At 39.8% G+C, this 15,220-nt stretch overlaps 1 protein-coding gene across 3 annotated transcripts; it reads right to left on the bottom strand.

Annotated features, from left to right (window-relative positions):
- Positions 1-227: 227 nt before the first annotated feature.
- On the bottom strand, positions 228-10,801 carry znf281a (zinc finger protein 281a). Of its 3 annotated transcripts, XM_080905090.1 has the most exons (8): positions 10,647-10,782; positions 9,485-9,544; positions 8,416-8,869; positions 6,874-6,975; positions 6,240-6,366; positions 4,336-4,419; positions 4,096-4,214; positions 228-3,982 (listed from the first exon to the last, which is right to left on the bottom strand). In XM_080905090.1, the coding sequence occupies exons 3-8, from the start codon at positions 8,818-8,820 to the stop codon at positions 2,396-2,398; spliced, it is 2,424 nt and encodes an 807-aa protein (XP_080761216.1). In that variant the 5' UTR covers positions 8,821-8,869; positions 9,485-9,544; positions 10,647-10,782; the 3' UTR covers positions 228-2,395. The 3 variants fall into 3 exon arrangements, with proteins under 3 accessions (XP_080761216.1, XP_080761217.1, XP_080761215.1); XM_080905091.1 differs by lacking the exon at positions 9,485-9,544 and having other exon boundaries at positions 6,240-6,363; positions 10,647-10,801; XM_080905089.1 differs by lacking the exon at positions 9,485-9,544 and having other exon boundaries at positions 10,647-10,801.
- Between the last annotated feature and the right edge of the window lie 4,419 nt (positions 10,802-15,220).

The following is a 15,220-nucleotide window of genomic DNA, read 5'->3' on the forward strand; positions in this document are numbered from 1 at the left end:
ACACATGATCTATCAAACTCATTTTAGAGTCTGTGCTGTTTATGCAACTCCCGCCCCACCCCTTCCAAAGAAATGAGTTATTTAAAGAACTGCTTGCTGTCACTAGATGGTGATGTCTATCTTTCTATCTAGCGTTAGTAAGCCTCTTATACATTATACTACACTAATGTGCCAAGATCTTCATTATGAGTAACTACACATTTGATAAGAACTTTGAAACAAATCAGTTTTCTTGGTAACAATTTTTATTATTTTTCTCCTACTGTCAGTTCTTAATTCGTTGGACAATCAACCTCGCGAAATGTGTCACATGAACTTGAAAGAACATAAAAGTGAAAGATATCAGCTGCAAACATCTGGCTGTTATTAAAAAAAAAAAGGGTAGCAAAATTAATTTTATACAGGGGTAACAATTCAGTAATGTGTAGTGTTTCGTACATTTTTTGTAAACAAGAACACCGAAACAATATGGCAAAAATAAGATGTGAGGGCGAGAGGAGGTTGAACTTAAGAGACTGAACACTGGTTGGCAAGAGACATTTACAGAAACAGCATCTTAATGGGTCACATGTACAAATGTCATGTACACAAATGTTTTAAAACAGTCGCACAGAATCATGACGTTTTTCCACACACAACAGCATTTCTGCTACATACGTCACACCGTCACTCCTTTTGTCCCTGGATTACTGTGATATGAGGTATACGTGAGGCAAATTCTTGCCTCAACATGGCAACATATTATTTCAGATATTACAGCATTGCATTCAGTCTGCCATGTTTGATGATTGCTTAAATGAGGCCATTAGGGCACAAAGGGGTTCAGCGACTCGGTCAGCAAAGTGATATAATTTCCAGCATTCGGGGCCAGTCGTTTCTATGGAAGACAGCGCAGTTATTGTTATGTTGTTGTCTTTACATAAAGTACATTTCCAAACCAGCGAGAAATTACATTAAACATTTACGAGACAATATTTTGTTGCTGTACTTCTAAGGAATAGGCACCCAATTTCTAACAGGACAAACAGGCTTGGTACTGCCAGCACAAGCAAAAGCTCTAAATGTATACAACATATTTCTCTATGTGTATACATGTTTCTGAGCTGAAGAAATACTTGATCACTATCACATTTTGTCATTAAAGTCAATATGAAAGCAAAGCTGATAAACTCGAGTAACAAGTCAAACTAAAACTAGGGGGTTTGAATTACATTTACATTATCCCAATTAAATATTAGCATTTCTAACCCCTCCCTAAAAACAGGAGGAGAAAGATCAAATCCCAGTTTTCCCATATCAACCCTCCCCTCATCCCATATGCTCAGCCCCAAGAACCCCCATCTGCATACAACATGTCTGATGTTTGAGCTTCCTTGATCCGACATGGTACTTTACTCAATGTAAGAAATCGGTTCAAAGTGCTAATTGAAATAAGAGGAAGAACAGAAGAGGAAAAGGGGAAGGCCATTCTATCGCTGTCCAACAGCAACCTCTATTGGCCAAAGAAAAGCCTTAACATCATTTTTGTTCTCCAAAAATACACCAAGGACAACATTTGACCCCTGAACCAGCCCCCTTTCTTCCTCAATTTGGATTGGAAGATGCCCAGAATGATTAAAACTGTTCTTTTACATAATATATATTTTTATAAATATATATATATAGATATATGTATTTATATATGGCCCTTATTGAAGCAAACATGAGTTTCACATTGACATTAAAGTACCATAATCTCTATATAGCCAAGTAGAAAGTGTTCTCAGTGTTCAAGTGAGCTGGCAGCAGTCAGTTTATGTCACACTCATTCAACAAGTAATAAAACATAAGAAATATCATCTTTGAAGTCGCAAATTTACACTTCTGAAAAGAGTGCTCACTGCACCTCGTAAGCCTCTCCTTTCTCACTTTTTCCTGAGTAATACTTTAACCTTGTAACAGACAAACACGTTTTATTTTGTTTTTTTTTGCTAGTTTTATTCTGGGCTAATCCCTGCCATCGTGGTTATTTCTATGTTGTAAAGTTGATTGCTCAAACACTTCAGCTCGTTGAAAAAGAAATACGTCTGGCTCTTACCCTACACTTACTGAAAAAGTTCATAATTAATGACCAAACCTAATGTCACTAATGTGACCAGAATAAACAGTAAAGTACATATTTAACTTAAAATTACAGATACTTAAAAAAAAAAAGAATAATAAAAAACTTGCATTTGCAGGAAGCCTTCCAGGCTCATTGCAGGAAGAGGAGTGGGCACAAAGACAAAGCATCAGTATAATTAAAATATAGATGTCACTTAAAAAAATAACAATAATAATAATAAAATAGGAGCACTGAAAAATTAAAATAAGGACATCAACTTTAACAACAGAGCATTTACTCGTTCTCAGGCTCTCATCTGTAGCTTTGGCTTGTCGGAGTTTTGGAACCTGTACTTACTGGCTCATTGACATCAGATAACAAACTACTATACCCTGAGAATTCAGACACAGGTGTCCGTATCCTGTGATCCACCTCCCTGCCAGAGTCAGTGCCGTAAGACAAGCCTCTGCCATCTGACTTAAACTGGGAGCCAAAGGCCTGGGCAAAGTTTTCAATCTGGTAGGAAGGCTTAGAGGAGTCCAGAGAGGCCAGATCCTGCGAGGGGGCCAGAGGGTAGGCTGCCGCTGTACCATTTTTGACAGGCGGGTGGTCCTTCTGGCTACTCAGGTCAGATGGGCTGATCTGGTAGGATGAAGGGGGAGTGGAGGAGTGCTGTTTCTCCATCTGTTCGGTGAGCTCCTGAGAAGGGGTGAGCTGCTGGTGTGTGGAGGCCTCCAGGCTGCCCAGGTGGAAGCTGTGCTGTGGTGAGGAGCCTGTCAGCATCGCAAAGTGAGACTTTGGCACAGAGGAGGACAGCGAAGGCAGCGACTGGCCAAACCCGCACTCCAGTGGGGACGTAGTGTAGATGTTCTTGTCAGCGTAGATGGGATTTCCTGGGTGGGAACCAGTGAAGGGTCCTGAGGCAGGAGGTCCCAGAGGGAAGCCTGCACTGTGGCTGGTGCGCTCCAAAGCTTGCAGCAGGAAGCGGGAGTATTCGTGCATCATCACAGTCTTGTCTCCTGATGGGCTGGGTGTGTTGGTGTTGTGGCTGATGTCAGCACCATCAGATGTGGTAGGGTTCAGTGCCACATGTTGGTCATTGATGTCGAAGTGAACATCCTGGTGTGAGTTATCAGGTTTCTGGGCATAATGGTCCAGCAGACTCTGCAACACTTCATCAGGGATCCCTGACTTGTCAAGACTAAGAGAAGCATCGCTGTCCATTACACCAGAAATGCCACCCTGGATTACAGAAGGCTGGGAAGACAAGTGGATGCTTACATCATACTCAGTGCTAGATCCTCCAGCTACAGGAGGTCCCGAGGCGTTTGCATTGTTTGCTGCTTGAAGGTAGCGACGCTTCTTCAGAAACTGCATGGCGTCATCGTAATTGCTGCTGGCGGGTCCGACTTTAGCCCCATTACCCTGCAGGAGCCCAAGGCCATCCATACCCCCACCCTGCTCCAACGTACCTGCTTTGACCTGTCCCAGACCTGCTTTATCCAAGCCCTTACGATTGGCCTTTTTGAATGCCATCTTTGGAGCTTGGCCGTTGTGGCCTTGTTGCATTCTAGGGTCTGGCTCAGTAGAGGAAGAAACCGCTTGATTCTCCAGTGAGTATTCATGGATAGTATAGCCTCCAGATACAGCCCCATGCATGTGGGATGCCCTCAACCCCCCTCCATCTCCCTTCTTCTTTTTGCGCTCCCCTCCCTCTCCAGAATTTTTAGACCTTCCCCTCTTCCTACCGCCACTCCCAGCATTTCCCTGAGTGATCCCATAGCTGCCATTACCCATTTCTACACAACTCAAGTCCATCATGCCAGGATCCAGCCCCTTCTTTATGGCTTCTCCACAGGTTCGCTTGTGCTTAAGCAGTCGGTCTGTCCGAGAAAAATACTGAAACAACACGAGTTGCATTTAAAAATGACTCAACTTATTTTAAAATAACAACAGTACCAATAAACCCTTTTGATGGATAGCAAAGAGGAGGCTTTAATTAGTTCACAAACCTGTTGGCAGGTCTCACATCTGTACGGCTTTTCTCCACTGTGCGTCCTTTTGTGTCTTTCCATGTGGTATTTCTGAATAAACCGCATGTTGCACTGGTCACAGCTAAATGGCTTCTCTCCTGTTACACAAAAACAGACACTCTACAGGTTAGTCATCCTTTAGTGTGGTAAAAAACACATAATGACTCGAGTTTGCATTAGGCCCCTGGGTCATATGATTAGTTGTCATAAATTACTCACCACTGTGGATTTTCTCGTGTCGCTGGAGAAGGTACTTCTGAATGAAACTCATGTTGCACTGAGTGCATCTAAAGGGTCTTTCACCTGAAATAAGATCACATGATCACTGTGATGTTATAATAACTCATGTGATATAGTTCTTTAAAGCAGGATATACACATAACACGTACCCATGCACAACTTACGCAATTGAGGACAGTATTTACAAGCCGTCTGTGTGTCATAAAGGTGTTTATTCAACTTTGGCAGTCTGGCAGCTTGAACAAATACCTGGCTCACTCAACACAAAATGTGTGTGTGTGGGTGTGTCACTGCTATTGCAACACACGGCACTGGATTTCAGAGGTGCTTACCATACCTTATTCTCTCAATTTTGCCTCTTAGAGTAAAGCCCATTGTTTTAAGGAAGAGAGAAAGAAAAACTTCTTCTCTAACTTTTCTTTTTATAAAAGGCATGTATGAGGTCTGTTTATTAAAAAGGAAGCAGCGCACAAAAATCAAAGACCATTCTCAATTTAAATTTATTCAAATCTCAACTTAAAAACCCTCTTCCTGAAAATACAGAGTGACTTTCAGCACACCTGCCACTTTTAGAAAGTGCTGTGGAAGTCCTGATCTGACCTCTTGTACTTATGCCTCTGCAATCTCCACTAGTGTACCTCCATTAAGCCAAAACACTAAATGTGAATTTCATTTTCAAGGAAGGAGGAAAATTTGGAGAATCAGCTGGATGTTTGTGCAGGTCAAAAACTTCTGCGCTTTAGACCCACCTCATGTTGGTACACACAATCCATGATACGGACACAATTAAGTGACACAAAGTGGACGGATGGGGAGATATGTAAGGTACACCTTAAGTGTGTAGTAGAACTCTGCATTGTCAGCCTTACCTCTGTAGATTAACTCACGAAGCAAAAATCCCATTAATGACATAATGCTTATGGTATGCTCCTCATCAAATGTGCCACCTTAAAGCTTGGACTCCTCAACAGAAAACTCCTAAAATCTGCCCCTTCTGCACTTAGCACTTCAGGGATGATCTTCCACATCAAATTCTACAATAGAAATTTGGGTTTTCTCTCTGTACACCCCAAAGGAGATCTGGCACATTAACACTAGCTCCTGGCCTGCTCTTTTAATCAATTTTCTATCGTCTATGACGATACATTTATCACACCACAGCTAAACATTCAGACAAAGAGCAAACAAAGGAAATAAAACATTTCTCAGACAAGGTCTGGAGGAGCCAAATTATATTTTACTTGATAACGAGACAGAAAGATTAACCAGCATGTGCACTTATGCACACATACAGGGATTTTATTTTTATTTACAGGAACTTCAATCAGCAAATGGATTAAGCTTTATTGTAACCAGAAACTGTAATACAAAACCTTAAAAGAAGATGGATTTAATTTAGAAGTGGCAGCTAGTGCGATCATGTGCCCTTGTAAGCAGCAAACAACACATTTACAATTAAGCTTAATTATAGAAAAAAGGCATGGGTTCCCCTATGATGAGTAGTGATAAAAGGCTGTACAGGTAGAGGATAGGCCTCGCATCATATTTGTGTTTGCCTTTCACGAACAAAGAGCATCTAAAACAACCTGAATGTTAGGATAGCAGTGAAGCTCATGGCCTGGGATAACCTCTATTAAATGAAGCAAATTCAATAGATTTGATTAATCCAAAGCACTTAGTAAATACTGGACAAAGAACTATTTGAAGATAATATTACAGTAGAAAAGCAATAAGCTACGATGCATGGGCCAATGCAGCATCTGCCAAATGACATCATCATTTCCTTCCTTGTATTTATTGTGCTAACCACTGAGATAACCCACAAGGAAATGCACAGAGCAGAAAAATCTAAGCACTGTGGTGAAATCGACACACTACAATACCTGTGTGAATGAGAACGTGTCTGCGTAGATGATAGGAGCTTCTGAAGGATGCATTGCAATGTTCACACATGTGAGGCCTGGATCCTGGAGACAGGTTACCTCCATCTGCATTCAGCATCACTGACTGCTATAGAACAATACAAGAGAGAGGGGGATGGGTAACAATTAGCCATCTTTCTCTAGATACATTCTCTACAGAATGTATCTAAAATATCACTGTCTGAAAAATATTGCACTTTTTTGCAATTGGTAAAATCTTCTAACTCAAAATGCATAATCTATTTTTTCAACATTAAACTCAACTTGCACTTAAAGCTCCATGTAACTCACAACAGAATTGAAATGAAACAGATGTTTGTAAATACATTGAAATCTCTGGTCCAGTAACAAAACTGTATTAAATGTAAAGTGATTGTATTACTTCACTTTGCATTGCTTTGATTAAAGTTGATTGAAATAGACAAAATACTTTGTGCCAATCATTTTTTTATGCACCCCCCCCCCGACATTCTTTTTTTTTTTTGTTTCTGCCAAAAGCAAATTAGCACACTTGTATGTTCTTTGTGATAATTATTGATGTGATGAGGACTAACTAAAATATGGTTGCATTCAGTTTTATAAATACAAGACAAACCTTTGCGTCACTTCTCTTCTTTCTTGGTTTACCCTCCTGTCCATCACCATTTGACCTTCGACCTTTTTTCCCAGTGGGCTCCTTTTCTAACTGACTTGGCAGCTGTGAGGATGACAATAGGAGAGGGAGAGGGCCGTGAGAGCGAGCCATGACAAGAAAAATCACTTGATTGAAGGTTAAAGGCCTGCAGTCTCAAACTATCACGCAAACAGATCCACGTTTGCTGCTTATGCAAACAAACAAAACGCTTGGACAATCTCTTGTAATTGTCTCTTGGAAAGTGATTGCGCAAGATGTGGTTCTAGTGGGCAGAATTTATTGTTCTTTTATGGTTTAGCAGCCTCTAACTCACCACTTTTCATCTACTATTCTTACGAAACTGCACACTTTGCAAACTAAACATTCAAAATGACAACTTCTTAGTAAACTTCACTGCAACGAATGCCATTAATTCAGAGAACAGGAAAATGAGTGCCTTTTCTTCTATTTGTTTGCCTTCCTGCCCTGCAATTTCTTTCCCAGTAAGCACACTACTCTCCTCACTGCCATATGGAGGCTGGCGGGACAAATGTGGGTGCACCTGCTGTTTTCAAATCAGCCCAGTCTTTAGGTCAATCTGGGGAAAGTCCAACCAAAATAAAAAGGGTCCAATTTTGTCTAGACTATGGAGTATTTAAAAGACAACATTTTGTAGGCATTGGTTTATTACCAGAAAAGGAAAAAAACATCTGGTAAAATGTAAATATTTTTCACTATCTTATGATAATTATTAAGCAATTTCTTTTTTTCTTTTTTTTTCTTTTTTTAAAGTATTACATTTATAAAACACTCTTTTACTGCAACTTGCTATGAAAATCTGTGGATTCTAAAGGCTCCCAATGTTGTGTAACAAAAAATGTTAAACATCAATTTTAAATGAATGCTGCTCAATGAAGACAATAATTGGCTGTTTTTCCATAAACAACACTGGCGAACTCTGACGGCTTGCTATTGTTAGGAGAACATGGATGTGTATATTTGTATCTGAATGAACACAAAGGAGATCTGAAATGAAGCACGTGCTCAAACAAGACAGCTGTGTCCTCGCCACGACGTTCTCATTCATGCCGAGGCTGGATGACGTCACCCTTCTAACCAGAAAGAGAAACTACTTTGCATTTCATGCCGTCAATAGATTTAACGCCCAACTTGTGATTAGAACACAAACAATTAAGGATTTTATGCTCAATTTCTTTGTTATATATGGTGTAAAATTCAATATTTCTAAATGTTATTGCAAATCTTTGTTTTGGTACATTCGGGGGAATAAGTTCAGAAAATAACGCAAGTGATTGTTCTCTTGTTTTGTCCAGCGAAGGCTCAAAAATGCTTCAAGAAAAACCATTGATTACTTTAATAAATTAAATGACTTTTTAAAATATTTGTATCTATAACCTGATAATGGGAAGAAATTCAACTTTTAAAAAATCATACACATGTATGACTCACTTACAAAACTGCTAGAAATGAATCACAGTCTGCAATCCTCTCAGAAATACTTACACTGCCCATGTTGAGATCGTGCACCAATAAATCTTGGTTGTTACCAACATTCACCTCCAGCAGCTCTGTGCTCTTTACCAGGCCACCAGGGTAGAGAGGCAAGCGATAATCGTGCTCTGTCAGCTTCTCCTGCTTGATACCTATAGTGTGAACATAGTCTCCCACACCTGCACATCCCAGGCTGCCAGCCTGGTTGTCCATGGTGCAATCAGGGGAGTCACGCTCCTTCTTCAGGATCATTTCTTGAGGTGGAAGGTCCTGCATTACGGAATGGGCAGCCAGCCGTGTGAAGCTGGTGACAGGTGGGAGATGGCTGAACATAATCATGCCTGCTCCAAAACTGGAGTCCATGCTCCCGTTGCAGCGCAGGAATTCATTCCCTAGTTTGTCTTGAATGATGCTCATGGTGAAGGCTGGCGGGCAGGAAAACTATGTGGTGAAAATCAATGTGATCCTGTGAGGAAAAGAATGACAGCAGGACTATAATATTACATAATCACAATAAACTTTAAAGGATAACTATAACTAGCTATCAGGATGTGAGGACATACAAATAATAGTCAATAGACAACAGTTATGGAGCCGGTTAAGCTTAGCCTACAGGAATCGGTGTCACGGTCTCTGATCTCACAACTAGACGCTTAGTCGGATTAAAGTGACGATTTGTGGGTCAACAAAAGGCTACAGTCTCGAACAATGACAAGTGCAAATAAGCTGGTGGTACACTGTGCAAAATTCTTTTCCCAATTACTGTGTGCGTGCTCGATATTTTACAGGACAAAAAGGTGACAGCCAGAGCTGTTCTGGTCACAACATGAGAAGTGGGGACAGGATTGAACTTGTATGTTAATCTGTTTGATGGTGCTGTCTGACCCAGTCATCCTATTTGAATGAGCTTATCAACGAGAGCTCACACGGGCTGTATTAGAAAGGCTGATGGTGTAATTACGTGGCTGCTACATAAACAACAGCAACCAAGGGGAACAGATCCGAGCACATGCTAGTATGCCAGTTTTGATCATAGTGAGGATAATGCATGAACACAGGACCCGTTTATTATCTGACCCACCGTGTACTAGACCACAAAGCAAGTTCCATCACAGAGAGCTCCAGGTAGTATTTCCAGTTTCTGAAACCAGAATGGGATGTTTACATCTAACACATAACCAAGATATTAGTGTGCATGTAAACATACTCAGGCTGGAGCCAAATGCACGCATCTGAACAAGATCAGGAGTTAAAATGTCATTATTTACATCCAAATCTAATTTTACCAATATTTGCTAAGATGTCTGTTTACATTATGATTCCCAGGATAATAATACAACCGGACAAAAATACAATTATATGTTGAACATGTCTCTCACCACTCCGCGAGTGCTTTCTGCCTGCAGCCTCTTGGGGTACGCTAGCAGAAATAACCAACTCAGCTAGCAAAAATCCAACTTTGTAAATAAAATAAATAAATAAGTAAATCAAACTTAGTCGAAGTACTTAACTATGGGTTTTTTTAATGCGCTAAAGCAGATAAACTGTGTGCTCCCATATGGACATTTAGGAAAACTACCGTTCGTCTTCTATGAAATTAGCTCCCTGGCTAACCATCTGGCTAACGACTCTTGCGGGGCCCTTCTTTGTGATGCAGGAGCAGGCAATAATTAATATCGCCATGCAATAACAGCAAGCAGATTTACGATGAGAAAAACGCCGAATGATGCGAATACGAATGGGAAAACGACTGTAATACGAAGAGAGACATTTCTTTCAAAGCATCTGAACAAAGTTAGTTAAGTACTTTTTTCTTAACGCTGGGTTTGAATATTTGAATTAGAGGCAGGTATCACCACAGAGGTACACACAAGCCAACCTAAATCTGTGAGGTGGAGAAATGATCAAGGACAAAAGCTGTTTTGAGTCGGAAGATGAAATAAATGACTACAACTTACATCGTGTGCTATTATTGAGGGGCTTCTTTAAATGTTGGCTTTGTTTCCCGGACAGTTAACCGATTGTAAACGATGGGAGCGACAACACGGGCATGACCCATAACAAACGGCCCACACAACCCCAGCGAACAATGATGCTCGCCCGACTAGCCGAGACGGCTAACTTAGCCGCTAACTAGCGGTAACGTTGCTGCGCTCCGCTTTGTTGTCTGTCCCGTACGAGGAGTTCAAACACAGCTCCCGCCGACCCTGTAACCAAAGTTGGATTTTATAAATTTATCTTACCGGTGCAGGACCATGACCCTGCTGCTTTGGCTTGCGTGGTTTACCCTCAGCTGTCCGTTTTTTAATATCTAGAGCCAAAACATTGTTCTCCCGCAGCTGCTGGGTTCTTCCATCTTTGCTCGGCGCGGAGCATTCTGGGTCTCGCAGGCGGACGCGTCCTAAACACAGAAAAAACAAACCACCTCCTATGTTCATGTACAGCCTACCGTACTAGTATTTCGGTTTTCACTTTCACATCACTCATTGTCTTAAAAAACAACAACCTTCAAAATAAACCTTATTAGTTTTTGAGAATCCGCTATAATTAATGTATTTTATGCAAAGTATCAAACAGACACCATTTCAACTTCTGTATAAGCCTTTGTTTTAACACCTTTAAATTCTGAAGGTATTACAAAATAGCCAGATAGGACAGAAGAATATAGATTGGTAAAGTGCCACAGTTACCAAAAACAGTTTAGAGTAATGTTTTCAAAAGCAAGTAGAAAATCTACTGGAGTTTTCTTTCTAAAAAAGCACTAAATAAATAAGTAATTGCAAAATATGTGTTCAGAACAAATGCTAAAGCACCGATTGTAAGCAAGAGTACTGACTTCAGACTGCCATTAGGGTATGTAAAAATACATGGTGTGAAGTATGCACTAAGATAAATAGCAGCCCTTTCTTAAAATTTCAAACCAGTAGACTGTGATTACACAATAGGACTCTCCTTACAGCAGAATACTGTTATACAGTATATTAATATCTAGTAAACAAAATCTTAAACACTACTCTCTCAGTACCTTAAGTAGGTACAGAATTTACATATGACATGTAGTGGAGTGACATTAGTAGGTAGAGGAACAAGTGCGTCAGTACATATCAATAAATATTCTACCTTAGTTTCTGAAAATATTGAGCACTAAAGTGGAAAAGTGGTAGAACACCCATCAGTTTTCAACTTTTGTTTTCAATAAATCTTCCTTAGGTTCACATATCGGAGGCTGCTCTTTCACACAGCGAGTCTCAGATGCTCAGCTCAGCGTTTTAAAGGGACCATGACAGATGTGCTTGGAAGCTGTCACACCTGCTGGATGAATGATTTTGTATACATCTAAAAGGACATCAGAGTTTGTCCTCGCACCCTCTGCTCCTAATTGCCTTCACTAATGAACCAATTAATTCAGAGAGTGGGGTACAATGAAAATGCAGAGAGTGGAAAAATGCAAAAAAGGTCAGGGAATGGATTTTTGATGTCTGATCTTTACATATATCAAAATTGACAACCCACACGGCTGACAGTGATATCTTTGAAATCACTCTCATCTCAGAGTGTTTAAATATGCATGGCGTTGATGTCGGCCTGATGAGCCCAGTCTAGTAGAAAAATAGTCATTAGAATTTGAGAATTTGCATTTGTTTCAAACCAGATAATTAAATGAATAATAAATTAATCTGATTATTTAAGCATACGGTGTTAAGTAGTGACAACCATATGATTAAAGCACAAAAAATAAAAATAAAAGAATTATGGGGGCAATGCAAAAATTATAAATACAATGGTCAGATATACTGTTAGGTATATTGAAGGTTGTCCCAAATCAAACTGCCTTGGATTTATAACTTCATAATAAGTTTAACATTAATTTATGTTTCATTCTAAAAATTTTGAACTATTCCTTTAAACTATACTTCACTCTAGTCTGCTTAGATTTGCCATAAAGTCTCATTAACCCCAAAACAAAAGGTATGTAAACACATCTAAAATGGTCCGCACAAGCTTGCAGACATTGAGGAGACACCCTGGAACTATATGGTGTAAATACAAAGTCATGTTTTGAATCTTCAATGTCAGTCTCAGCTAATGTTTGGAAACATCAATGTATGGCTCAACTTTCCCGCAGTGTCTACTATCAGCTGAGTGTTTGGGACATTAGGGTCAGAGACATTAGGACTCCTGTTCAATGAATGCCCTCGTTGTGGAGGAGACACAAGAGTGAGCGTGTCTGAACCTGAAGAAGGGTGGAACACGAGAAAAAAAAACAACCAATCTGACATTTTCATCTCAAGCAATTTGTGTATCTTATGACACAGATAGCACTTCTAACTGCTCATTAATAATTCATCCTGTGCTGCACGTCTTTGTTTCCTTCTTTCTCTGCAGCATGTACCTCATCCCTGAACACATATGCACACAGTCTGGATGTTATCGCCAATATCGCCTCTATTCTAATGATGGAAGCCAAAAAGAAGAAGTGCAGAGCTAAGGGCCAAGGTTTGGAGATTTCCTTTGTTGTGCTGATTTCAATTCCTCTCACTGGGAAAGCCCGATGCCTTCACATAACAGATGGCGATCCTGGCTGTCTGCACTCTAATCCTCCATTGTCACGAGGGTCACAGCTGTATATGAATTCACCCTATTGAAACAAGTCCCTCATTAGTTAATCTGTGCAGCTGGTATATTATATATTGATTTTAAAAGAGATATATTTGCTCATTTGAAACAAATCAGAAAACACTATCAATACTAAACCCACACTGTTATGTGTTACAGACTCCAGTATATATTTATGCTTGTTAAGATAAAGATTTTAACCAGCCAATCCTAGCAGACGGATATAATATAAAACCCATAATTTCTATTTCTATCTATTATGATCTATCTATTCTGAGTTTTCCCGACCAGGGTGGAGATGTATGATCACATGACAAGTTTTCTGTGAAATTAATTCCCAAGAATCTAAAACTGTCCATCTCAGCTTCACCGTTTTTGCCTTTTATCGATTGCCTGTTTAGTTTTGTTGATGTTAAGCAGCATCACACAGAAAGATCACTGATGATGATGATGCTTTCTGCAAACTTCCCAGTGTTCTCTCCATGTCTGGGCATGCAGTCATTGATGTGCAGCGTGAACAGGAGGTAACTGAGCACCTAAACCGCGGGGGCTGTTGAGTGGGGAAGATGTGATTGCCAACCCAAAGTGTGTGCGGTCTGTTTGTAAGGAAGACCAATAACCAATTCCAGGGAATAGCACTCAAGCTCAGAATGCTAATCAGTGTGGCAGCATTGAATATAGAGCTGAGAGCAACAGCTTTCTAATGTAGGTGTTGTTATTTTCAAGGTGTACGAGGACAGCTCAGCTCAGCAGATGCAGAGGCTGCCTGGGGATGGTCACCAAGAGGCATCTTTGTTACCTTAATAGAGACTGGTGCTGGCTGCTTTCTTTTAATTTTCATTCTTAACATTAAGCTGAGTAAAACATTTGCTGCCAGTAGCATCTCATTAATCACAGCAAGTGCTATCAATCTTTTCATTTAACTCGCAGCACAAATATGAGCAAGCAAACATTTTGTTTTACGATAAACATTTGCTTAGCACAACATTATCAGGCAGGGCCATAATAACTTATTTTCAAAGGCTCCGTGTTGACTGGAGTCATTTAAAGTTGTTTCAAAAGCTTTTTTCTGAATCACCCAGAACAGCTGCTCCTTTCAACAGTGCGAGTCAGCACAGCGCTACTTTTAACTGATCATAAATGAGCCATTCTCTTTTTGTTTTTTGTTTTTCATCTCATCAGAAATCTGTTTGAAGGAGTTTCTATTGTCCTGGTTTGTTCATGTGCTTTGATATAAAGATAAAATGCAACACCTGTGACGTGTACAAACTTTTCTCACTTTTAGTTTCCAAGCTAACGTGCTCATAATGAGAATAATTATTATTATTCTAATAAAAATGTACCTTTCAAAACAAATATCAGTTGGAAAACTGCAGTTTAAATTCCATTTTGTTGCATCATGCCAGTTTTATCACCCACAGCTGGGACTGTGGAGCAGGTTTGCCTTTTACTAGAACTAAGAGGTGAAACACTTTAACATACCAGGCAATTTAATGTCTACAAGAATTTGCCTTTATCACAAGAAATATTTCAGAGTGTTCCAGAAGTACTCCCAAGTGCTTTTGATAACTGCTCTTTTGTTCATCCTGGTCTGCCTTCTCTCTCATCCCTTTCTTGCATTTGTGACCTGAAGATAGTGCAGAGTCATCTTTTTCTGTGTTCAAATGATTAAGCTTTCAGTTTGCCATTAATTCTCCTCAAATTCTGTTAGATTTTTCCATTAGGAGGAATCTCAGCATAATATAAAGCAGACTCTAATACTGCACAATAGTCACTGAGTAAAAATGCTGAAGAACTGACACTACAAATGAAATTCTTGATGTGGTGAATATAAAGCCTTTATCATTATGGCTTACTTCACAGAACAGCACAAATCCTTAGGCATGTCTTAAAACATAACAGCCTGGATTATGTGCAGTTTCATGCCTGTAAATTCAGACAACATTCAGTCATCGTATTTGACCGTACAAATTTCAGTACTTACTTCAACATTTGTGAACAGAGTGTTTCCTTTAACCTGCACATTGTGCAAAATTTCTTGGATTCGTTTCTGTCATTATGTGATTTTTGTCAAAATTGGGTACATCCTGTTTGTTGTTCATTTGCTATGTGCAGCCTGGAATATTGTAATACCTTATCATTTGGTTGTTCGAAAATGCTCCTTAAAACTCCTTAATTGGATCCACAATGCCACAGCGAG

Source organism: Rhamphochromis sp. 'chilingali' (genome assembly GCF_963969265.1).
Source record: "Rhamphochromis sp. 'chilingali' genome assembly, chromosome: 15".
NCBI classification, from domain to species: domain Eukaryota; kingdom Metazoa; phylum Chordata; class Actinopteri; order Cichliformes; family Cichlidae; genus Rhamphochromis; species Rhamphochromis sp. 'chilingali'.

Excerpts from the sequence above, each read along its gene's own strand:
- znf281a (XM_080905089.1), bottom strand. The coding sequence starts at position 8,820 with ATGAGCATCATTCAAGACAAACTAGGGAATGAATTCCTGCGCTGCAAC. Across the intron at positions 6,367-6,873 it reads AGAAGAGAAGTGACGCAAAG|CAGTCAGTGATGCTGAATGC; the intron begins GTTTGTCTTGTA and ends ATTGTTCTATAG. Across the intron at positions 4,215-4,335 it reads ACACGAGAAAATCCACAGTG|GAGAGAAGCCATTTAGCTGT; the intron begins GTGAGTAATTTA and ends TTTGTGTAACAG.